Source organism: Leptopilina heterotoma, unplaced genomic scaffold, assembly GCF_015476425.1.
Source record: "Leptopilina heterotoma isolate Lh14 unplaced genomic scaffold, ASM1547642v1 Lhet_123, whole genome shotgun sequence".
NCBI classification, from domain to species: Eukaryota; Metazoa; Arthropoda; class Insecta; order Hymenoptera; family Figitidae; genus Leptopilina; species Leptopilina heterotoma.
In genome coordinates, this window is record NW_025110842.1 from 3,744,931 (window position 1) to 3,772,070 (window position 27,140).

General features: G+C 24.9%; 1 protein-coding gene across 1 annotated transcript in view; it reads right to left on the bottom strand.

The window, feature by feature from the left end:
• LOC122512664 (ubiquitin carboxyl-terminal hydrolase 48-like) overlaps positions 1-27,140 on the bottom strand; it is a 166,042-nt gene that overhangs the window by 57,838 nt on the left and 81,064 nt on the right. The window contains exons 14-16 of the mRNA XM_043628633.1: positions 16,587-16,714; positions 13,772-13,873; positions 4,209-4,334 (exon numbers count right to left, since the gene is read on the bottom strand). Coding sequence (XP_043484568.1) covers positions 4,209-4,334; positions 13,772-13,873; positions 16,587-16,714 — 356 coding nt within the window. The remainder of the gene's footprint in view (positions 1-4,208; positions 4,335-13,771; positions 13,874-16,586; positions 16,715-27,140) is intronic.

Sequence of the window (27,140 nt, forward strand, 5' to 3'; positions counted from 1 at the left end):
GAAATTTGTGTCTTATCCCTTTTCCTTTTACGTTATCTCGGTCAATTTCTCGACGTTACTTATATCCATTGTTCTTAAGTTTCTTAGGTGCGAGAAAAGCAAATCTAAAATCTAAATTGCCACTGTTTGTCAGACGTCTCTTGCAGAATTTGTGTATATATTAACAACAACCAACGCAATGAAACCCTTTTGTACTGGATTTTCGAAAAGAAAAACAACAACAACAGCAACAAAAACAATAATTCAATAAAAATTCTATTTGCAACAAAAAACAAAAAAATTTAAAACAATATTTTAAATTCTATTGGAAACGATAAAAATTTATATTTAATTCTTGATCTGAATTTTGAAAAAAAAGTTGACCTGAAGTTGATCAACAATAATAACAATTCAATAAAAATTCTATTTGCAACAGCAAAACAAAAAAAAGTAAATACAATAATTTAAATTCTATTGGAAACGATAAAAATTTATTTAATTCTTGTTCTGAAATTTTTAAAAGAAGTTGACCTACAGTTGGTCAATAAAAATTCTATTTGCAACAAAAAGCAAAAAAAAAATTAAAACCATATTTTAAATTCTATTGGAGACGATAAAAACTCATTTAATTCTTGATCTGAATTTTTATAAAAGAAGTTGACCTAAAGTTGGTCAACAATAATAACAATTTAATAAAAATTTTATTTGCAACAAAAAAAAATAAAAACAATAATTTAAATTTTATTGGAAACGATAAAAATTTATTTAATTCTTGTTCTGAAATTTTTAAAAAAAGTTGACCTAAAGTTGGTATTAATATTAATTAATTAAAACTATTACGACTAGAAAGTAATTTGAAATTTACAAAAGAAAACTATAAATTAACTACAGCCTTTCTTCTTAATTTGACCTAAATTTATAAAAACTTGACCTAACTTTGAAACTTGAATTTGACCTAAAAATATAGAAATAACTAATAATGTATGATAATTCGATTTTGGACTTTTTAATTCAAATTTAAAGATTACATTTTCGATTTCTCACGAGTGAATTTTGACCTAAATTTCAAGGTCAATTTATTGACCTCTTTTTTTTTATCTAAATTGGTAGCAATTTTAACTTTTTACAATTTTAATTTTAACAATTAACAACAAAAAAGTTAAAAATTGACTAGAGTTATTTTTACATATGACCTAATTTTGTATAAGTTTATAAACTTGACCTAAACTTGAATTGGACCTAAAAATAGAAATAACTAACAATTGACGTGGATCAAAAATTTAAATCCTAATTTGAAATATAAAATAAATATAGAAGCAGGAGAAAATATTATTTCAAAATTGACCTAAAATTTGATAGATGTGATCAATATTTTATAAACTTGACCTTAAACCTAAATTTGACTTAAACACAAGAGAAATTATTTTAAGGTTAACCTTTATTTTATAAAAACTACTAAAATTTGTTTTTATTGTAGATTTGACCTAATTTTGACCTAATTGACAGTAAAAAGCAAAGTATTTACTATTTAAATTTGACCTGTAACTTGACAGCAACGATGAATATTTAATTTTTAGAAAGTTATCCTAAACGTGAATTTTGACCTAAACGCAGAATGAATTAATATTTCAAAATTGACCTAAAACTTGATAGAAGAGATTAATATTTATTATTATAAACTTGATCTAAACATTTTAATTGACCAGAAGACTTCCAATTTTTTTTTTGAAAAATTGACCTAAAACTTAAAAAAAGATATCAATATTTATTACTGTAATGTTAACCTATAAGTTGATAAAAGTGATTAATATTTATTATAAACTTGACCTAAACTTTAAAATTTCACTAGAAGATGGTTCCAACTTTTTTTGTAAAATTGACCTAAAAATAAAATTTTTGACCAAAAAAAATAAGATTATTTTGAAAATTAGTAAAATTTGAAGAATAATTTTTGAGTGAAAATGGAATAAAAATTAAAAGTGTAATAAAATGTATACAATTAGAATTTGACCTAACCTTGTAGGTCAATAAGCAGTAACGGTCAATTTTGAAATTATTTTTTAGTAAACGTGAATATTAAGAATTAGAAAAAATTGAAAATAATTCCATTACCAAGTTTGGTGGAATATTAATTTTATGTGAAGAAAAAGGAAAGAAAATAAATAAATTGTTTTTTTTTAAGGAAAAAAAGAAAAACCACATTCTTAGGCGCACGGCTTTGAGTGAAAATGTTGAAGTCGTTTTCTCAGGTAAAAAGGCGATAAGTTTGAATTATCTGAATAGTTGTTAAGAGTGCCATTGACAATATAGATCACTAAATGTCTCTATGATTTCTTTCGATTTGGAATGCGACTGGAAGGGATTCCATGAGGTCGTGTGATATAAACACGATCTATACGTGTTCCTTTAGGAATCAAATGTTTTGTGTTGATATGGAACGTCACTCACTGACCTTGACTTGCTTGGAGCACCAAGTTTTTTTTTTTTTTTTTTTTTTTTTTTTTGCGAATCGATTAGCAGATCCGATTTTTTTGTTTTTGCATTCAACACCGACAATTACTCAACTCAACGACGGGAAGAGATACCGTTTTGTCGTTGTCGTCGAAGTCGAAGTCGCGGTTTTACGTAACGAAACATTTGCGCCGGGCCGCGTAATTACTCGAGAGTTGAAGGTGCTGACATTCTTCGTTTTTTTTTTTTTTTTTTTTTTTTTTTGCTAAAAGTTAATTCCTCTATATTATTTTTTTTAACAGTAAATACCGAAAAATATAGGTATCAAAGAAATTCTCTAATAATTATTATTATTCAATTGTCAATAAAAAAGTCGAAATGTCGGAAAAGTCGGAAATAAATATTCTATTGTCAATTAAAAAGTCAAAACATCGAAAAAGTCGAAAATAATTTTTACTATTCAATTGTAAACAAAATCAAAATATCGCAAAAGTCAAAAATAATTATTATATTGCTAATTATAAAGTCAAAAGGTCGGAAAAGTCCAACATAATTATTAAAGTGTCAATTAAAAAGTCAAAACTTCAAAGAATAAAAAATAATTAATCGATTGTCAAATAAAAATATCAAAACATCAAAAAAATCAAAATTAATTAATCGATTGTCAAATAAAAAGTCAAAATGTCGAAAAAGTCGAAAATAATTATTCAGTTTTCAATTTAAAAAAGTCAGAACGTTGCAAATAATTATTCAATTTTCATTTAAAAAGTCAAAACGTCGAAAAATCGAAAATATTTATTCAATAATCAATTAAAGATATCAAAACGTCGAAAAGTCCAAAAAAAAATTAACCGATTCTCAAAAAAAATATCAAAACATCGAAAAAGTCGAAAATAGTTCATTTATTATCAAATTCAGTTAGAGCGTCGAAATTAATTAATCGATTGTAGAATAAAAGCACAAAACGTCAAAAAAGTCGAAAATAATTAATCGACTATCAAATAAAAATATTAAAAGATCGAAAAAATCAAAAATAATTAATCGATTGTCAAATAAAAAGTCAGAACGTCGAAAATAATTATTCAATGGTCAATCAAAAAGTTAGAACGTGTAAAAAGTCGAAAATAATTAATCAATTGTCAAATAAAAATATCAAAACGTCAAAAATAATTAATCGATTATTGAATAAAATGACGAAAAAGTCGAAAATAATTAATCGATTGTCAAATGAAAAGTCAGAACGTCGAAAATTGTCGGAAATAATTATTTAGTTGGCAATTAAGAAGTCAAATTGTCGAAAATAATTATCCAAGTGTCAATTAAAAAGTCAAAACGTCGAAAAGTCGAAAATAATTAATCGATTGTCAAATGAAAAGTCAGAACGTCGAAAATTGTTGAAAATGATTATTTAGTTGGCAATTAAGAAGTCAAATTGTCGAAAATAATTATTCAATTGTCAATTAAAAAGTCAAAACGTCGAAAAGTCGAAAATAATTAATCGATTGTCAAATAAAAATGTCAAAACATGAAAACAAATATTCATTTGGCAATTAAAAAGTCAAAACGTCGAAAATAATTAATAGATAAATATAATAATTATTTAGCTGTCAATTAGATAGTCAAAACGTCGAAAAAGTCAAAAATAGTCAAAAAATATTATAAATAGGTCAATTTTTTGGTCAATTAAAGAAATAGGTAAAAAAAATATTTAACCTTCGGAACGATTTATAGAATCGAAAAATAAAGAGTTTAATTGTTTATATATTTTTATCACTTACCTTTAAGGTGAGAAGAGTTTCAGGAAAGATGCCCAATGAACTCAATGTTTCCGAATCATTCTGCAATTCATTGCCATCTAACATTAAATGTTGGTCAAAAGGTCCAGCCCCGAAAATTGGCATTACCTGAAACAATTAAAAAAATCCACTTTACTTTTTTTTGCATTTCTAATATGTTTTCGTCAAATTTTTATATTTTTGTAGTTTTAAAAAAAAAGGTAAAGAAAAAAAAATAATTCAGATAAAATAAAAAATTTTTAAGTTTAGGTCAGAAAAAAAATAATTTAAGTCAAAATTCCTCTCGGTCGAAAAGCAAGGGGTAGAAATTTTTGCAAAATAAACATGAATGAAAATTGAATTTTGTTTTTCAAACAAGAAAAAAATAACCAGAAATGGAAAAATTGACCTTCGTATTTATGAATAGAGAATTTTTTCTCTCTTTTCGTTTTTTTTGTTTTGTTTTTTTCTTCTCTGAAGAACGGAATGGTGCACAGAGCCATATAATAAATATTTAGTACCGACTATTAAAATCGAACGATGCTTTTGATTTTTCCTGATTATATTGTGTTGGCCTTAAAGAATATAACGGTATCATTATATTGTGTAGAGGTGTTCATTATCGATGACTACTTAGAAAATGTGCGCGCTTTTCTTGAGCGAAACGGAAATATTTCCAACAGTTATTATGAAAAGTAAAGCATGAGTTATTACGCGCGAAAATAGTTTTTATATTATACTCAAACTATATTCGCGTTTAGACAAAAAATTTTTCTTTTTTCTGTTTCTTTTTTTTATTTTTTATTTTTTCTGTATTTTCTCTTTCTTCACTTTTTCTCTTTTTCTTCTATTTTCTTAATTTTTATTTTTTTCTGTATTTTCTTTTTTTCTCATTTTCCTCTTCTTTTCTTCTATTTTCTTAATATTTATTTTTTTCTATATTTTCTGTTTCTTCTTTTTTCTTAATTTTTACTGTATTTTCTTTTTCTTCTTTTCTTCTTCCTTTCTTATATTTTCTTTTCCTTCTTTTTCTTCTTTTTTCTCCATTTTTTCTCTTTTTTTCTTTTTTTGCTCTTCTCCTCTCTTCTCTTCTCTTTTCATCCTTTTCCTCGTTTTCATCTTGTTTTGCTTTTTTCCTTTTCCTCTTATTACTCCTTTTTCACTTATTCTTTATTTTCTCCGTTTCTTCTATTTTTCCCCTTTTTTCTTCGTTTTCTTTTTCCTTTTTTTCTTTTTGCTTATTTTTATTTTTTTTGCTTCCTTTCTTCTTTTTTTCTCCATTTTCTTTTCTTCTTCTTTCTCTTTTTTCCTTCTTCTTCTTCTTCTTGCTTTCTTCCTTTCCCTACTTTTATCTTTTTTGCTTTCTTCTCTTTTTTTTCTCCTTTTTCTTTTTTCCTTCTTTCTTGTTTCTCTCTATTTCCTTTTTAATTTTCTCTTCTTTTTTTATTTTCCTCTTTTTACTCCTTTTTCCCTTTTTCTTCTTTTTTGCTTTTATTCTTTTTCTCCTTTTACTCCTGTTTCCTTTGTTCTTTTTTTGCTTTCTTTTCTTCTTTTTCTCCTTTTCCCCTTCTTTCTTATTCTTTTTTTTCATTTTCCTTTTTCTTTCTTTTTTTCTTCTTTTATTTGTTTTTCTTTTTCCTTCCTTTTCTCTCTTCTTTTCTCTTCTTTTCCATTTTTTTATTACATAAAGTTTTGTAAATTCGATTCTAATTTACGAAACAGTTTTAACAACCATCGAGAAGGGGAAAATGACAGAGTAAAAAAAAGAACAAAAAAAAGGAAAAAATATGTGAAATTTCACGGTCGACTAGTAACCGTTGCACTACTGATCGTGTCATGTACGAATAATACAAGAATCGGAACAAAAGGTTACCAAGGTGTTGTGCATGAAGAACTGTAAGGCGAACGATATGCCAATTAGTTTTCTGTGTCCTCAACTTGTCCTCAACGAAAATATTGCTTAATATCTAGAAACGATTGTATAAATGTTGCTCATAATTCTCCATTTACACGATATTGCCGCGTGAACTCGATTATTTTGCCTTCACCGCATTCACAATTTCGTACATAATCGATACTTTTCTAAACGAAAGGAATTTTTTTCCTTTATCATTATAATAATAATTATTATTATTATTATTTACTATTACTATTCTTTTTATTATTTAATTCTATTATTTTGGAAATTGTTACGTCCAGTTTAAACAAGCCTTTTGAGACTTTAAATTCTCATGATCTTTGCACAGTAAGTTTGCTGCAAAGTTCTTGCAATATTTCGTACCTTCTGAAAATAAATTAAAAATTTACTGCAATAGAAAAAGTAATAATGGTAATAATAGTAATTATAATTTTTATTATTATAATTACTATTATTATTACTATTATTATTATTAATATTAATATTATTATAATACTTTCATTATTCAAAACTTTATAATTTTTTGATAAATTAAATTACACAATTATTTATTTTATTGAAAAGAAAGAAATTATCTCACAAAAGTCAGTTCACGAGAATTTTATTTCTTCCTGCGTGTTTAAAATAATATATAATTAAAACTACTTTGTGAAATCAAGAACGGAAATAAACTATGTTAATAATTATTGGAAAAAAACTTGTAGCAAAAAATTAAGTGACATTTTGTTTAACAGATAATTTGTTTAAGTACTTTTCGAGTTCCTTTTTTTATACTGTAGAGCATTTAATAAATGATAATGTTTTACTTTATTTGAATCAGAAGATAATGCTTTATACAACTTATAGTGGATGTGACAGTGAGACATTTAGTAGATGATGCTGTAAAAAATTTAGAAGATAATGCTGTACAACCTTTAGTAAATGATGTTCTAAAACATTCAGAATAAAATGCTGAACAAATTTTGGTAGATAATGTTGTGAAATATTTAATAGATGATGCCTCAAAACATTTAGAAGATAATGCTATACAGCATTTAGTAGATGATGCTGTGAAACATTTCCTAAATGATGTAAATCATTTACTAGTTGATGCTGTAAAATATGTAGTAGATGATACTGTAAACTATTTACTACTTGATGCTGTAAAATGTTTAGTAGATGATGCTTCAAAACATTTAGAAGATAATTCTATACAACATTTTGTAGATGATGATATACAACATTTAGTAGATGATGCTGTACGGATTTTAGTAGATGATGCTTCAAAATATTTAGAAGATAAAGCTATACGACATTTAGTAGATGATGCTGTGAAACATTTCCTAAATGATGCTGTAAAATATCAACTAAACTAGTTGATGCTGTAAAATATTTAGTAGATGATGCTATACAACATTTACTAGATAATGCTGTATGATTTTAAGTAGATGATGCTACAAAACATTTACTAGTCGATGTTATTACAAATTTTGAAGATGATGCTTCAAAACATTTAGAAGATAATGCTACACAACTTTCAGTAGATGATGATGTAAAATATTTAGTAAATGATGCTGTACAATTTTAAGTAGATGATGCTGAAAAACATTTACTACCTGATGTTGTAAAATATTTAGTAGATGATGCTGTAAAACATTTACTACTTGATGCTGTAAAATGTTTAGTAGATGATGCTTCAAAACATTTAGAAGATAAAGCTATACAACATTTAGTAGATGATGCTGTGAAACATTTACTAAATGATGCTTTATTTTATTCATGACCGAATTCAGTAGATGACAAACAATGGGTGCAAAATGTTGTAGAATATTTAGTAGATGATGCTGTACAACATCCAATAGAAAATACTGTATCAGAATAGAATTAACATAACGAAATGTGGAGAATTTTCTTATTTACAGATATTGTTTTCGGATTTCATGAAAGAATGAACGAGAGAGAGAGAAGTGAAGCAGGGAATTTTTCTCCATCGCTACTACTCGAGAAAAGGTAGTTCCTTCTTGTTTGCTCGTAAAATGCGAAAGTTGAATGCATTTACACTAACACTGCTTTAGGTCACACTTAAGCGCAACACCGACATGCTTCCACAAATTAAGCAATTACCAGACGCAAGCTCATGGCTTCAAGCATCGCCATTTGCCGTTGAGGAGAAAAGAGAATATACTCTATCTCTCTCTCTCTATTTTTTTTCTTTTCTTTCCTCATTTTTTTCCTCCTTCGTTTTTTACTCCCCTTTTGTTGTGTCGATAATCCGCGAAAAACTCTCCAAGTCCTTGCATCTCAACAGAGCGAGCATCATCGTGGGGCCATTCTTAAAGGGCCACATTATCGGTACCCGACCTCAAAGTATATATAGGTATATAGAAGCGAGAAGCAATAGCAGCAGCAGCACCTGACTTTGTTACAATAATATGTCCGTGAGTTTGCGAGACTGCTGCCTTTTTTTTAATGCGCGGCCACTTTGTAATCAGCGTTTTATGTAAATTGAGATGCACTTCTTTAAAGGGTGCTTTCATTATTTTTCCCCGCATGTAAATGGCTTTGAGAAAAGAGCAATCAGTTTATAGGGGATAGGAAACAAAGAGAGAGACAGGAAATGAGAGATAAACAAGAAAAGAGAGAGGAAAAAAGGGTTAAACAAAGAAGAAAGAGAAGAAAAAAAGGGAGAAAAACCAAAAGGAAAAAGGAAGGAGAAGGAAAAACCAAAAAAAGGATACAGAAAACCGAAAAGAGAAAAAAAATTAGAGAGAACAACAAAAAAAGAGAAGAAATTAAAAGAAAGAAAAAGGAGAGAGAAAGAAGAGAGAATATGTGTCCTTATTTAAAAACTCCTTCGTTTCTTGATCTGTATGTGATCTTTTACTCGTGCGAAACCCATCATTAAATTATTGTTCCTCTCTAGCTAGCTGACGCTTTCTTTCTGACCGGTCGGAAGTCGTTTGTCATTTTTTTTCTCCCTTCTTTTTAAAAGCACTTGTTACGGATCTCTGCTTTTTACGAGAGAGAAACGGGAGAAAAAAATAGATACACCATAAGGAGAGTTTTGTAATAATTGGCAAATAATAATTTTTTGGGAATATTTTCCAAAATTATTTCTTCCTTTTTTTCCTCCATGTAAAATGTGTTTTTAATTAATGCTACAGGTGATTATTAGCATTATCTACTAAATGTAATTTTAAAATCTACTGAATAATGTTTGTCATCTACTGAATTTGGTCCTCAATAAATTACATCATTTAGTAAATGTTTTACAGCATCATTTACTAAAAGTCGTACTATATTATGTTCTAAACGCTTTACAACATCATTTACTAAATGTCTTACAGCAAAATCTACTAAAAGTTCCATAACATTATCTTCTAAATATTTTACAGTAACATCTACTAAATAACATACATCATAATCTATTAAATGTTGTACACCATTATCTACTAAATGTTGTACAGCATCATCTACTAAATATTCTATAGCATCTACTTTTTCATCATCTTCTGAATTAGGCCCTAGATAATTACCAGCATCATCTAGTAAATGCTTTACGGCAATATATAAAAATTGTTTAACAGCTTCAACTGCTAAATGTTTACCATCCTGTAAAATGAGTCGTAGTTAGTAATTATTATCATCCTCTAAATACTGATTTCCTACTGCTGATTATTGCTTATCATTTACTGTATTAGGTCCTGAATGAAAAACAGCAATATCTTCTAAATGTTCTGCAACCTCCTGTGCTAATAATGATTTATCATCTACTGATTTGGGTTCTACATAAAATACAGCAACATCTAGTAAATGTTTTACCGTTCTATCTAGACTAAATATTTTATAGCATTAACTTCTATTTATTTTGCAGCATTTACATTCTATATTTACATTCAGTATTTACATTCTAGCAATTACATTCTAGATAATTATTAGCATCATCTTAAATATTTTACAGCACCAACTAGTAAATGTTTTACAGCATCATCTACTAAAAGTTGTACAGTATTATCTTCTAAATGTTTTACAGTATCATCTACTAAATTTTTTTTAGAATCAGTTACTAAATATGTCTTACAGCATCATCTGCTAAAACTTGCACAACATGATCCACTAGTTGTTTTAAAGCATCATCTACTAAAAGCTGCACAGCATGATCTACTAAATGTTTTATAGCATCATCTAATAAATGTTTTACAGCATTATCTTCTAAATATTTTACATCATCATGTACTTAAAGTTGTATATCATTATGTTCTAAATTTCCAACAGCATAATCTATTAAATATCAAACAGCACCAACTACTAAAAATTTTACTGCATTACCTTCTAAATGCTTTACAGCATCAACTAGTAAATGATGCTGTAAAACATTTAGAAGATAATACTGTACAATTTTTAGTAGATGATGTTATCGAACATTTAGTGGATGATGCTGCACGATTTTTAGTAGATGATGCTGTAAAAGTTTTAGAAGATAATACTGTAAAATATTTAGTGGATAATGCTGCACGATTTTTAGTAGATGATCCTGTAAAACATTTAAAAGATAATGCTGTACAATTTTTAGTAGATGATTTAATAAAATTGTTAGTAGATAATGCTTTATTTTCTGCAAGACCTAATTTATCATATGATAAACATTAATCAGTAGATGATGTAGAAGATTTAGTAGAAGATGCTGCATTTTATTTAAGACTCAATTCAGTAGATGACAGACAATAGGCAACAATATGATATACAAAATATTTAAAAGATGATGCTAATTCCTATCCAGGACATTATTTGGTAGATGATAAACAATTAGCAGCCGATGCTACAAAATGTTTTGTAAATAATGCTCTAAAACATTTTGTAGATGATGCTGTAACATATTTAGTAGTTGATGCTGTAAAACATTCACATGATAAAGCTACACAACATTTAGTAGATGCTGCTTCAAAACATTTAGTAAATGATGTTGAGTTCTATCCAAGACATTATTTAGTAGATGATAAACAATAAGTAGTGGATGATGTCAAACATTTATTATTTAATACTATCATACTCTTAATATTTATAGCAGAACCTACAAAAAGTCGTAGAGCACGATCTAGTAAATGTTTTACAGCATCATCTACTGAACGTTGTATAGCATCATTTACTGTAAGTTGTACAGCATTATCTTCTAAATATTTTACAGCATCATCTATTAAAAGTTGTACAGCATCATCTACTAAATGGTTTACAGCATCATCTACTAAATGTTTTACAGCACCATCCACTAAATGTTTTACAACATTGTCTTCTATAAGTTTTACAGCATCATCTACTAAAAATCGTACAGCATATCATCAACTAAATGTTTTACAGCATCATCTACTAAAAATCGTACAGCATATCATCAACTAAATGTTTTACAGCATCATCTACTAAATTTTTTACAGCATCATCCACTAAATGTTTTATAGCATCATCTACTAAATGTTTTGAATCATCATCTAATAAATGTTTTACAGCATTGTCTTCTATAAGTTTTACAGCATCATCCACTAACTGTTTTACAACATCATCTACTAAATATTTTGAGGCACCATCTACTAAATATTTTGAAGCATCATCTACTAAATGTTTTGAAGCATCATCATCTAAATGTTTTACAGCATCATCTACTAAATGTTTACCAACATCTACTACTTATTGTTTATCATCTACCAAATTGGTGTTTAGGTATTAATCATCATCATTTCCTAAATATTGCATACCATCTACAGGTTATTCTTTATGATCAGAATTAGATCCTATGTAGTAATCACCATTATCTACTAAAAATTCAACTGCATCTACAGCTCATTGTTTATCATCTTCTCCTATCTAAATAGATGTATCAAATAAATATTCCAAATACATTTCCTAAACAATTTCTCAATAGATATTCTGAATGATAGTCTGAATACATTTCCTAAACAATTTCTCAATGGATATTCCGAATAGATTTTTGGAATGGTTTTCCGAACAGATATCCTGAATGATTTTCCAGAATCGATACATAATAAAACAAGAAGAAGAGTTAGAAGATGTAGTGCACTAATAGAGAGAGGACGAAGAAGTGGACGAAGAACAGAGGAGAGATAAACAGAAAGGAGGAGAAGGAAGACACAGAGGCGCAGCATCTTTCCCATTGACGGTGAAGCCTTTCTCGCGAGCGGATATTAAAAAGGGTCTACACAGCGGTTGTGTGTAGTGTAGTTGAGAGATGAAAAATCTCGCGAGGTCGAAACCCTAAAGGATGGAGAATAATAATTTTAAAGTCGATGAGCAACAGAAGTAGAGAGAGAGATGGTGAGAGAGAGAGAAAAAAGAAAACCTAAAAGTGGTGATGCAGAAGAGTAGTCGAGTTGCACTGAAGTGGAGTGTAGGCCTGTTATTAGTGCGAGGTTTATGCTCTTTCGGATTTTTTTGCTAGTGGCCCCGCGAGATGGTCCCGGCCTCGCAATATAAATACGCTTAATAGTTTAAGCACACTCCCGGGCTCTCCTCGCATATGCTAACCAGCCATAACTATCCTTTACGTTTACAACTTGGTTCAGTTTCTCGACTTTAGAGACGGACTCTTGTGCTCTCTCTCTCTCTTTCTCTCTCCTTCTGCCTTTTTCTCTCTCTTTCTCGCTCCTTCTGCCTTTTCTCTATCTTTTCTCTCTCTTTTTCCCTCTCTCCTATCCTTCTCTCTCGTTTTCAACTTAATTTTGCAGGCCTCAAGTAGATTGCTTTATTCTTCGAGAGAAAACAATGCCCCAAGTGTACTCAGAATTCCACTTTGAAGAAAGGATTTCACACTCTCAACTCGAGCCAAAAGAGGCAAAAAACGATAAAAACGAAGAAAATGATTTTTAAAAAAACTGAGCAATATTGAAAATTCTTGTTCGTAACACTGTAATTTTTAAAATATTGAGATAATCCGCTTATAATTGAGAATTTGAAATAATTTCTCTTAAATTTCGATTTTAATTTTTTTAATTAAATTTGCAAAATTTAATTCGCATTGAATATTTTTTATCTAATTAGCCAAAAAAAAAAGAATTTATTTAATTCGCATTTATTTCTATTAATAAATAAATTTACAAAAAGAAAAATTGAAAAATATTTCTATTGTCAAATTTCAGAGTTAATTCAGAAAAATAAAGAAATTACTAAAAAAAAAAAAATAATGAATGTAAAAAAATTACTAAAAATAAAGAAGCTACAAAAAATAAGAAAATTACTTAAAAATAAAGAAAGGATTAAAAGTAAAAAATCATTAAAAATAAAAAAGTTACTAAAAGTAAAAAATTACTAACAATAAAAAAAAATTACTAAAAGTAAAGAAGTTACTAAAGTTAAAAAAACGACTAAAAATAAAGAAATTACTAAAAATAAAAAAATTACTGAAAATAAAAAAATTACTAAAAATAAAGAAACGACTAAAAGTAAAAAATTACTAAAAATAAAGAAGCGATTAAAAATTACTAAAAATAAAAAAAGAGGGGGGGGGGAATTTTTGTAGTCGTTTTCATTTGAGAAATAGAGAGAAAGGAAAAATTTAACGAAATAATTTAAATTGAGGAGAAAATTAAAAAAATATTCTAAAGAAGGAAAAAAAAATTAATTATAGAAAAAAGAGGGAAAAAATTAAAAATCGAAGACTCACCATAACTTTAAGTTCCTTTAAGGTGAGTTCAGAGGACACTTTAAATTCGTGTGAGCCCTGAATATTTCTTCTCGTCCTCGTCGGTCGTTTTCTCGTCGGGCACTGCAACAGATAAGAAAAAAATTTATAAATTAAATATTAATTATATTACTGAACAGTAAATTGTAAAAAAAAATAAAAAAAAATTACTAACAGGCAATGAAGTACTAACAGTTAGTAATTAATTATTAACAATCAGTAAACTACTAACATTTAGTAATTAACTACTAACAGTAAATAAATTACTAAAAGGCAAAAAATTTGTAAAAATAAAGGAATTATTAAAAAAAAAGAAATTGGTAACAAAAAACAAGTTGACAAAGAGTAAATAAATAATTAAATGTCTAAATAAATTGCAAAGAATGAAGAAATTAGTAAAAAAAAAAAATACTAAAAATATGGAAATATGTGAAAAATTGAATAAAAATAAAAAAATTAGTAAAGAAGTAATTACTAAAAATATATAAGTTAATAAAAATAAAGAAATTAGTAAAAATTATTTATTAAAAATAAAGAAGAAATAAAAATAAAAGAATTACTAAAAATAAGAAAATTAGCAATATAAAAAAACGACTAAAAATATAGAAATTACTGATGAAATTACTAAAAAAAAAAAATTACTGAATGCAAAAAAATTATTAAAAATAAAGAATTTACTAAAAATGAAGAAATTACTAAAAAAAATGACTAAAATTAAAGAAGTTACAAAAATAAAGAAAGCACTAAAAATAAAAAATTACTAAAAATGAAGTAAACGACTAAAAATAAAGAAAGACTTAAAGTAAAAATTTCTAAAAATTAAAAAGTAACTGAAAATTAAATTACTAAAAATAAAGAAATTACTAAAAATAATAAAATTACTAAAAATAAGGAAGTTACTAAATATAAAAAAAATTACTAAAAGATATGAAACGACTAAAAATAAAGAAGTTACTAGAAATAAGAAAACAATTTAAAATAAAAAAAAGTTACTAAAAATAAAAAATTACTAAAAGTAAAAAGTTACTAAACATATAAAAATTTTACTGAAAATAAAAAAAGGACTAAAAATAATGAAATTACTAAAGAAATTACAAAAAAAAATTACTGAATGTAAAAAAATTACTGAAAATATTAGAAGTTACTGAAAATAAAGAAAGTCGTAAGAAAAGATTACCAGACATAGAGAAATTAGTTCAAAATAAAAAAATTACTAAAAATAAAGATATCACTAAAAATAGAAAAATTAGTAAAAAAAAAGTAATAACTAAAAATATTGAAGAAGAAGAAGAAGAATAACTAAAAATATAGAAATTAGTAAAAATAAAGAAATTACTAAAAATGATGAAATTACTAAAAATAAGGAAGTTACTAAAAATAAAAAAAGTTACTAAAAATAAAGAAGATACTAAAAATACAAAATCAGTAAAAGTAATAAAGGTATTAACAATAATAAAAGTATTAAAAAAATAAAAAATAAAAAGATCGATAGTAATAAAATAGAAGCGTAATAAATATATATAAAAAATTTAATAAAAAATAAATGTCAAAAAATAATAAAGAAAAAAATTGCAAGAAACAAGAATCTCGTTTAGGGTTTTTGAAGAAATAAATGACAATTATTAATTTGAATGACAATGAAACAAGCGAGACATATAATTTAAGTGACTCTAAAAGGATTTAACGCTCATTTTTTTTTGCACTCTGAGATTTTGCTTGTTTCCTTTTTTCATTATTGTTTCTTTATTTTATTCTTTTTTTTTCTTCGTCTTTTTACTATTTTTTTCCATTTTGTTATATTCTTTGTTTTTTTTTCTATTTTGTCTCCCCTTTTTCGCCAATAAAAATAGAAGGTTGGGAATATTTATTTTCATTTTTTTTTTTTTTTAAAGAAACAAAGAAAAAAAGAGAAACCGGAAAAAATATATGTAACGCCTTGTCTTTTCACGAATCAAAATTTCAATTATTACCAACACTAAAGAGGCTGGTATTGCCAATTTCAAAATTATTAGCTTCTAAATCGTAAAACCGAATCATAAAACTTCCACTATGGAATTACATAAAAGAGCATACTGCAATTTCCGAAACGACTCTTCCATTTATTTACTTTTTACCAAAAAAAAAATAAATAAAAATAAAGTAAAATAAAGAAAAGAAATAAAAAACGAAAGAAAAAATCACTTTTTTAAAAAGGAGAATTTTAAAGAAGCTGTTAAAAAATTTGCCTCTTCTCCTCCCTCCCCTCTTGGTTTCTTAAAATTTATTTAAAATATACGAGAAAAAAAAATTATTCAATGGAAAAATAAATTAAATTCAAAAAATTATTACAGAAATGAATAAAATGAAAAAAATGTATTAATTGAAATTAATAATTAAAATTAATAATTCAAAATTAATAATTAATAATAATTAAATTAATAATTTAAATTAATTAAACAATGAAAATGACAATAAAAAAAATTATTTGTTTAAAATAAACAAATTGGTATTATTGAATAAATATTTATTCGTACCAAGAAAGAATTTATTTGTATCAAATATTTATTTCAATCAAATGTTTTTTTATTTCTATCAAATATTTATTTATTTCAAGAAAATATTTACTAAGTACTAAATTAATATTTATTTGAATCAAATAAATTTTTTATCAGCGTTTAAAAACAAGATGATACATAATTAAATAAATGAATATTATTATTAATAAAATTTACAATAATAAATTGAATAGAAAAATTACTAAAATTGAAAAATGAAATTTAATAAAGAAAGAAAGAAATAAATAAATTTTATGACTCACCTCATTGTTAGACGTTTTTGTGGGTTCTGCATCTTCGATACATTTGATATATATAGTTGCTCTATCGTAAGTGAGACTCGCCATTCGTTCCTTGTTTAGTCTATCGTATAAACAATCCATGCATACAACTGAAAAACAAATGAAAATATTTTTTTTTTCATTTCTACTGTTAATTAATATACACAAATATTATCTCTTTTTTTTTTAGGCGTAATTATTATTATTATTATTACTTTTACTGCAACTATTACTAATTTTCATTTCACATTACCATCATTTGACGGAAAATATTACCACTTGCGAGAAAGTCAGTGGCGCCCTCTGGCAACTAATTCTAAGGCGGGCTTTTTCAAATCTTAAAATTTTTATTTCCAATTTTAGTAAATAAATTTATAACTTTTTAATTTTGTATTATTATTCTATTAAAAATAATAAAAATATAAAAATAAGTAGTATAAAAAAAATAAAAAAAAAAAAAAAAAAGGCTGATATTATAAAATATATTGTAAACGGAATTCTTCTGCTACAAAATGTAATATTTTATAGAGCAGAATAAATATATTATTATTATTAATATAAAAATACTATTATTTTGTATTATTATTCTATTAAAAATAATAAAAATATAAAAATAATATTATTTTTCTATTATTATTATTTCTTTTGACTAATTTTATGCAAATTCTAATTTAAATAATTCTATTCCTGAGAAGTTTTTATTATTCATGAAAATAACTGAATTCTTAAGAAGTTTTTTACAAAAAATTTTTTAAATAATTGAATTCTGTTTGGAAATTTTATGAAAATAGTAGATATTAAAAATCATTGAATTGCGGAAAGTTTTAAAAATAAATAACCTTCTATTGTTCAAATTAAAAAAAAAATTTTATTAGAATTTTTTAAAATAATTGAATTTTCAAGAAGAAATTTATTACTTTTAAAAATAATTGAATTTTTGTAATGAATATTGTTATTTACGAAAATAATTGAATTTTACAAAGAATTTTATTAAAATCCGTGAAAATAATTGAATTTTCGCGAATAATTTTGTTATTTATCTTTAATAATTGAATTCTTTCGAAGAATTATTTTATTAAAATCTAAAATAATAATTGAATTATTTCAAAAAATTTTAATTAAAATTGTATTTAAAATAATTGAATTATTATAATTGAAAAAGTAAAAATAATTGAATTCCTGTGGAAAATTCTAATATTTTTTGTAAATAATTGAATTCATCCAAAAAATTTTTTAAAAAAACCATTTTTTAAATAATTGATTTTTCGAGGAATTGAAATTTAATTTTTAAAAATAATTACATTTTTTGAGCAATTCCAGTAAAATTGTATTAAAAAGAATTGAAATTTTGCGATGAATTTTATTATTTATAAAAATAATTGAATAGTTGCTAGGAATTTTATAAAAATTCCATAAAAAATATTTTAATTCATCCAAAGAATTTAAAAAAAAAACCTTTTTTAAAATCATTGATTTTATCGAGGAATTGTAATTAAATTTTTAAGAATAATTACATTTTTTGAGCAAATTCTTTAAAATTTTATTTAAAAATAATTGAAATGCTGCGATAAATTTTATTATTCATAAAAATAATAATTGCAAAGAATTTGATAAAAAATTTTCAAAAATAATTGGAATTCCTCAGAAGAATTTTATTATTTATAAAAGCAATTGCTTTAATGCGAAAAATTTTATTAAAATATTTAGAAAAAATTGTGGAAAATTTTATTATTTTAGAGAATAATGAAATATTCTTCTCATACGAAATTTATAAAAATTATTTTAATTAATTAATTTTTTCCAAATATAATAAAATATTATTATGAAATTTTTTTTTAAATAATTGAATTCTTGCGTGGAAAATTTTATTTCCGAAAATAATTGATTTTTTCGGGATTAATTCAAAATAGTATTATTTTAAATAATTGAAATTCTTCGATGAGTTTTATTATTTATGAAAATCATTGAATTCTTGCTTAGGATTTTATAAAAAAAAAAAATTTTTTTAATTCAATTTCCATGAAAAATGGTATTTTTAGTCAAAATAATTGAATTATTGTGTAAAATTGTATAGAAATTTTGTTAAATAATTTTTTTTTTCGAAATTCTTTGAAAATGCTATTCTAAATTAATTGAATTCCTGTGGAAATTTTTTTATTTATGAAAATAATTGAATTTTGGATGAATTTTATTAATTTTTTTTTTTAAATAATTGAATTCTTTTGCGAAATTTTATTCTTTCGTTTTTAAAAAAAATTAATTTAACTTCGTTAATTATTATCATTATTATTAGGGGACATAGTCAAGGTTGGACCCCTGCTTTTATTATTATTATTATTACTATTATTATTACTATTATTATAAGTATTTATATTACTATTAGTACTATTATTATTACTATTTTTATTATTATTATTATTATTACTATCATTATTAGTATTATTACTATTATTATTATTAATATTATAGATAATAATTTTTCTATTATCCACATTCGCATTATTTTAACAATTATTCAACCTAAAATATTACCACTTGCGAGAAAGTCAGTGGCGCCCTCAAGCAACTAATCCAGCCGCGGGCTTTTTCAAATCCTAAAATTTATTTTTCGTTTTTAGTAAATTAAATCTACTTTTTTATTAATTATTTCTATTAGAGGACCATTGTCAGGGTTGGACCGTAGTAAATAGTACCAATACATCTATTAACGCAAAAAAAATTAATATCTATGTGTTACACTTGAACGAAAAAAAAAAAAAGTTGGAGAAGAACACAAAAATGGGGGGAAGAGACAAAAAAAAGAGGGGGGGGAGGAAGAAAAGAAGGATGAGGAAGATAGCAAAGGAGAAAGGATTCATGTCTCATTTAGCGAGAAAGGATGAGAATTATCAGTGACGATATCATTTGAGAAGTATGTGTGTGTGTGTGTGTATGCGAGTGCAATCGGAGGGATATATTAGAGAGTGAGATATATATCGTTTTGCAACCTATCGGGAAAGGATATCGCGCACCGCAAACCGTTTTCGTAATTACAAAGTGGCTTTTGGGTTTGCAAGGCATTGGAATTCATCTGAGGGATATGACCCTGGGAATAAACCTTGCCCTGATTTGACCGCGTCGAGTTTTCTACTCCCCCCCCCCTCACCCCACACATACACGAAGTCTTCTTTCATCCCCCTTTTACTCACCCCCCCCCCCTCCCCCACCACCACCAAAATGGAAAACTATCTGAACATGACGTAACACTCCTGAGACCTCTATCGTTGGATAAAGCTTAACGGTTTTTGCCCTTGTCCAGCGCTACAGCAACAATGAACGTTTCTTGTGCGATGCTCACCCCCCCCCCCTCCACCGACTACTTATACACACCGTCCTATGCTTTCTCTCGGTCACCTTATATTATTAATTACTAATATTAATCACCCAACCCTGGGAAGGTGCAATCTATTATGCGCACGGATAAGAGCTTCAAGGGGCGACTTGTGTATATAGTCACAAATTTGTTAAATTCGCACGTAAAGTACTGCTTTCACTTCAGTTTTTTCATATTTTTAATTTTTTTATATTATTATTATTATTATTATTATTATTATTTTATTATTATCATTTTAACTATTATTATTATATTGTAATAATCACAATATATACATCACTTTCTATTATATAAAAACATTTCTCCGATGATTGGTGATTTCTAACAGCCCCTTGGGGGCCGTTAGATCAACTTTGACCTATTTTTTACATCTAGGTCAAAGGCCTTTGAGGTACGTCAAAATTGAGGTCAATTTTGACTATTTTATTGATCTGAAGGTCAATAGTAAAAATTTAGGTCAAATTTGACCTAAATTTTTCTAAAAACGCTCAAGAGTTGATAATTTTAGGTCAATCTTGACCTATTTATTACCTCAAAGTCAATAGTTTTTACGTTACATGAAGTTTTGTTCAAATTTGACCTAAAAGTACCAACTTAAAGGTTAAAGACTATAAAAGTTGATACTTTTAGGTCAATCTTGACCTATTTTTTACCTCAAGGTCAATAGTCTTTACGTTACGTGATGTTTTGTTCAGATTTGACCTAAAAGTATCAACTTATAGGTTGACGACTATAAAAGTTGATACTTTTAGGTCAATCTTGACCTATTTTTTACCTCAAGGTCAATAGTATTTACGTTACATGAAGTTTTGTTCAAATTTGACCTAAAAGTACCAACTTAAAGGTTGACGACTATAAAAGTTGATACTTTTAGGTCAATTTTGACCTATTTTTTACCTCAAGGTCAATAGTCTTTACGTAACGTGAAGTTTTGTTCAAATTTGACCTAAATTTTTACCTGCTGTTCAAGAATTTTCTTTTCAAATTTGACCTAAAAGTATCAACTTTTTGGTCAAATTTGACCTAAATTTTTACCTGCTACTCAAGAGTTGATACTCTTAGGTCAACTTGAAGCTAATTATTCCGAAATTTTTTAAATTTTGTACTCGAAAAAATAAATTTTTTTTTATTTAAATATCCAATTAATTGACTATTATCAATTAAATATTTATTTGAATCAAATAATATTTATTGGAGTTTATTAAATGGTATTTACTTCAAATACTAAAAATTATATTTTGGTTAAAATCTAAAATTTTAACTAAAATTCAATTTTTCTACTCAATTTTCATAATAGAAAATTCTACGAGAATTCAAATATTTAAAATTAAATTTAAAATGAAAATAAAATTGAATAAAATAATTGAATATTTCTTAAAATTGAATTTTTATATAAACAACTTTATCGAAAATTGTTATTTTCGAAGAATTCATTTAAAATTGTATTAAAAATAAGTGAAATTAAATTCAATTAAATTAAATAATTGAATTTCTTTACAAAAATTTGATATTTATGAAAATAATAAAATCCAAATTTTTAAATACAAATTCAATTATTGGGAAAAAAATTTAAATCCGTACGAGAAATTTAATTAAAATTGTTTTTAAAATAATTAAATTTTTTAATTAGTTTATATCACAATTCTTAAAAACAAATAAATTTTATTAACAAATTTTGTTAAAATTTTTAAAAATAGTTCAATTCCATCAAGAAATTTTATTCAAATTTTGTATGAAAAATTATTGAATTTCTCCAAAAAGAATTTTGTAAGAGTTTTTGAAAATAATAATTAAATTTCTCCGAAGAATTTTATAACTTATGAAAATTGTTCATTCAATTTTTTTTTAAATAATGGAGTTTCCTTAATAATTTTAATTAAAAATTTTGAAAATAAAATTGAATTTTATGAACAATCTTTTTCAAGTTTTTAAAATTATCGTGTTTGTTAATAATTGAAATTAAACATTTAATTATTGAATTTTATTATAATTTTATAAAATAATTGAATTATTTCGTGACATTTTTTTTAATATAATTGAATTTTTGTAAAGAATTTTTCTATTAAAAAATATAATTACATTTTTTCGAAGAATTTATTAAAATATCAGAACATAATTGAATTTTTTTGGAAAAATATTATTAAAAATTAAAAAAAAAAATTTACTTCTTTCATGAAATTTTTTTAAAATTTGGATTAAAAATAATTGGATTTTCACAAAGAATTTTACCTATTTATAAATATAATTAAATTTTTACGAAGAATTTATTAAAATTTTAGAAAATAATTGAATTCTATTGAAATTTTTTTTAGCGAATTAGGAAACCAAATTGAATATTTTCGTGAAATTTAATTTTGAAAAAAATTTAATTTTTGCAAAGATTTTATTATTTACCAAAATAATTGAATTGTTTCAAAGGATTTATTAAAATTTTAGAAAATAATTGAATTTTTTTAAAAAATAATATTAAAAAATTCTTAAAAACAAATGAAATTTATCAACAAATTTGGTTAAAATTTTTAAAAAATAGTTCAATTCCATTAAGAAATTTTATTCAAATCGTATTAACAATTATTGAATTTCTCCAAAAAGAATTTTATAAGAGTTTTTTTTGAAAATAATAATTGAATTTTTCCGAATAATTTCATAACTTATGAAAACAGTTGAATTCTTGCGACGAATTTTATTAAAAAATTTTTGCAATTTATTGAATTCTTTTGGAATTTTTTTTTTTTTTTTGAATTAGTAAATATTGAAAATAATTGAATTTCGAAAAATTTTTGTTATAAACTTAATTTCTACGAAGGATTTTATTGAAATTTTTTTAAAAATAATTGAATTATTACGAAGAATTTCATTAAAATTTTTATGAAAATAAACTAAATTTAATCTAATTTTAAAAACTAATTTTAATTAAAAATGTATTGAAAATAATTATTAAATTCTAATAAACAAATTTTATTAAATTTTTTAAAAAAATAATCGAATTTTTTTCGAAGGATTTATAAAAAGTTAATAAAATTTTTAAGAATAATTGCATTTATCAAGACATTTATTAAAAATTGTATTAAAAATAAATAAATAATTTAAATCTTGCGATAAGTTTTATTATTTTTAAAAAAATAATTGAATTCTTTGAACAAACTTTATTGCAATTTATAAAATTAACTCAACTATTACAAAGATCTAATTAAATTTTATAAAAAATTTTGTTGTAAATAATTATTGAATTCTTACGAAGAATTTTATAAAAATATTTTTAAATAATTGATTTTTTCAAAAAATTTATAAAAATTCTGGTTTAAATAATTTTTGTGAAAATTTTATTACCTATTTTTTAAAATAATTGAAGGTTTCTAAAAGAATTTTATAAAAATATTTTTAAATAATTGATTTTTTCAAAAAATTTATAAAAATTCTGGTTTAAATAATTTTTGTGAAAATTTTATTACCTATTTTTTAAAATAATTAAAGGTTTCTAAAAGAATTTTATAAAAATGTTTTTAAATAATTGATTTTTTCAAAAAAATTATAAAAATTTGGATTTAAATAATTTCTATGAAAATTTTATTATTTTTTTAAAATAATTGAAGGTTTGCAAAGAATTTTATAAAAAAAAATTTTTGCAAATAATTAAATTTTTTTTCAAAATAGTAGATATTAAGAATAATTGAATTGTTTGAAAGAATCTTATTCAAATTATTGAATTATTTTTAAGAATTTTATGAAAATTTTTGTAATTGTTTCTAAAAATTCTATTAAAATTAAAAAAAAAAAAATTTTATTAATTTTTTTTTTATTCTATTAGCGAATTTAAAGAAATGCATATTCTCAAAGATATAAAAATATATTTTCTAGTGTCAAAAGTCGAAAAATAGTATTCAGTGATAAGTTTCTCTAAAATAGCTAAAATATTTATTGAAATTTTTTTTTTGTTTCTAACTCTTTTACTTAATAAATATTGAGAAAAAAATTGTATCTTTGCAATAAAGAAGAGAAAATAAAATCGATATCAAAATTGGCGAAACTTGATCGAAAATTCTTGCAGTCGCAGTCGCCCTTTTCCCTTTCCCCTCCAAGTACATAGAAGAAACTTTGATTCTCTCTCTCTCTAAGTTTTTGCCAAAGAAACAACGCCACTTTATGGTTTGACTGCCCTCAAATGGCACTTTAGGGAAATACACTGGTTTGAAAAGACGATTCTCTACTTTGGACGACAGCCTATTGTGTATTATTCGCCAATAAACCCAGTGGCGCTGTTTGTTCTCCAAATGGGGACTTCTCTTTCCCTCTCTCTCTCTCTCTCTCTTTCTCTCTCCTTCCTACTCTCAAACTCGACTTTACTCGCTATCCATTTCACATTCCAAAGCGCCACATTTCGATGTATATATAAGACTCACTTCGTCTTCAAGAAGAAGAAGATGAAGAAGAAGAAGAAACTCCCTCCCCCCTCTTAGTAGGGGAGGGGGGTTTCAAACAATTCCTCGTCTTGTCTCGTTCCTCGTTCAAAAGAGAATTGACTTTTGGACTTGGTAAAAGTATTTCAACCCGTGGTCATCGTAACATTCGTAACAATAAGTGAAAAAAAAAAACAATAAGTCAAGTAGTTACTTTTCTCGCATTGAAAAAGGAAAAGGGGAAAAATATGATGATTACCCCCCCCCCCGCAACTATTTTTTTTTCTCTTTTCTTTTCTTTTATATAGAAAACAAGGGTCCCGGGAAATGCTATTTATATTATATACTCTTTTAGTTACTTTCGCGTGATGGCTATTTGAACACACCTAATTCTTGGTAATAGTCAATTTCATGAGAAAGATAATAAAACTTTTCTACGCTCGCATTTCAACCCCCTCTCTTCACCCTCCTATTTCTTATGATACAGAGGAGAAAGGGGGGGGAAGAATAAAAAAGGGGAAAAAACGTTCAAAAAAAAAAATTGAATCAAATAAATTAAATGAAACTTCAATATAAAATTTAAAAATTTTTTAAATTTAAAAAAAAAATTTTTTTAATTTTTCGCGACAAAAAGAAAAGAGAAAAAAAGAAGAAATATATAAATATTAAATAGAAATAGAAATATTTATTAAAATAAGTGTAAAGTGGAAAAAAGAATTATTTTTCTTTTCTATATACAAATTTTTTTTTTCATTTCATTTTTGACTCAAGTTATTGAGGAATTTAAAAAGCCAAGTGCGCGCAATAAAATCTGGACAAAATTGTTTCAACTGAATTTTGCTGATTTAAGATGAAAATTGAGAGAAGCGCGCGAGAGAGTCAATATTGTTATGGAATGCGAAAGAAAAATTTTCGCTGATAATGCTTCAGGTTAAATATAATGAACTTCGAAGGAAATGGACGCGAATGATGAGAAAAAAGAAGCAAAAAAAAAAAGAAAGAAAAAAAGCAAAGAAAAAATGACCAATGGAAAAACAGAAGAAAAACAAACGAAAATCAAATAGAAAAGCAAAAAAAAAAGTGTCGAACAAATAAACAAAGAAAAAAACAAAAGAAAATAAACAAAAGCAGAAAAAAATAGAAAAAAGAAAGAAAATAAACAAAAGCGAAAAAAAATAGAAAAAGGTAAAAAGAAAGAAAGAGAAAAACGAAGAAGAGGAGAAAAATTAAACAAACGATAAAGCAGAAAAAATAAAGCAAAAAAAAAGGGAAAAAACGAAAGAAAAGCAAAAAGAAAATAAATGAAAGCAAAAGGAATGCAAAAGGAAAGCAAAAAGAAAGCAAAAAGAAACAAAAAAGAAACAAAAAATAAGTAAAAAATAAAGCAAAAAAGGAAAAATAAAATAAAAAAGCAGAGAAGAAGAAAGTAAAATACTAAGAAAAAAGTGCCGAAAGAGGCAACAAAAAACAAAATAAAAAAAGCAAAAATCGCAAAGAAAAATGCAAGAAAGGATCAAAAACCAAAAACAAAGAAGAAAAAACCAAAAAAGAAGCAAAATAAAAAACGATAAAAGCAAAAAGAAACAAAAAAAAGCAAAAAAGGTGCAAAATCAAAAGAAAAAAAAGACTTATAACAAAAAAGTAGAGAAGAAGCAAAATACAAAGAAAAAAGCTAAAAAAAACTAAAAAGTAATAAATAAGTCACAAAAGGAAGCAAACAACAAAAAAAAGCAAAAAAGAATTAAAAAAGCAAAAAAGAATTAAAAAAGCAAAAAAGAATTAAAAAAAGCAAAAAAGAATAAAGAAAAAGGAAAAAAGAATCAAAAACCAAAGCAAAAAAAGAAAAAAGCAATGAAAAAACAAAAAAGAAACAAAAATAAAAAAGTCAAAAACAGCAAAAAGAACCAAAAAAGCGACAAAAGAAAGCAAAAAATAATAAAAGAGACAAAAACAGAAGAGAAAAACAAAAAAGAAAAAAAGAAACAAAGAAGTAAAATACAAAACCAAAAAGTAATTCAAAAGTGAAAAAGCAAAAAGAACCAAAAAAAAAGCAAAAAAGGAGCAAAAACCAAAGAGAAAAGCAAAAAGAAACAAAAAAGGGAAAAAAGAAGTAAAATGCAAAACCAAAATCGAAAACTAAAGAAAAAAGCAAAAAGAAAACAAAAAGCGACAAAAGAAAGCAAAAACCAAAGAAAAAAGCAAAAAGAAACAAAAAAGAGAAAAAAAGAAGTAAATTCAAATCAATAATCGAAAATCAAAGAAAAAAACAAAAACAAACAAAAAAGGAGCAAAAACCAAAGAAAAAAGCAAAAAGAAACAAAAAAGCGACAAAAGAAAGCAAAAAGCAAAACAAAAAATAGCAAAAAAAGTATTAAAAACCCAAGAAAAAAGCAAAAAGAAACAAAAGAGAGTGAAAAAAGTAATAAGCAAAACAAAAAACAGTAAAAAAAAGAGTGAAAACCAAAGAAAAAACAAAAAAGGAATAAAAAAACAAAATAGAAGTAAAATACAAATCCAAAAAGCAAAACAAGCGAAAAAAGCAAAAAGAACCAAAAAAGCGACAAAAAAAAGTAAAAAACAAAAAAAGGATAAAAAAAAATTTTTTTAAAGTAAATAACAAAAAAACGATTACAATAGAAAGGAAAATATGACAGAATTGCGAGTTGGAAAACGACAGCAAATACGATGGCATGCGAGAGGAGAGGAAGGGACAAAGGGGTGAAGGTGAATCGATCTTTCATTCACTAGAGAGACGACCTCAACAGT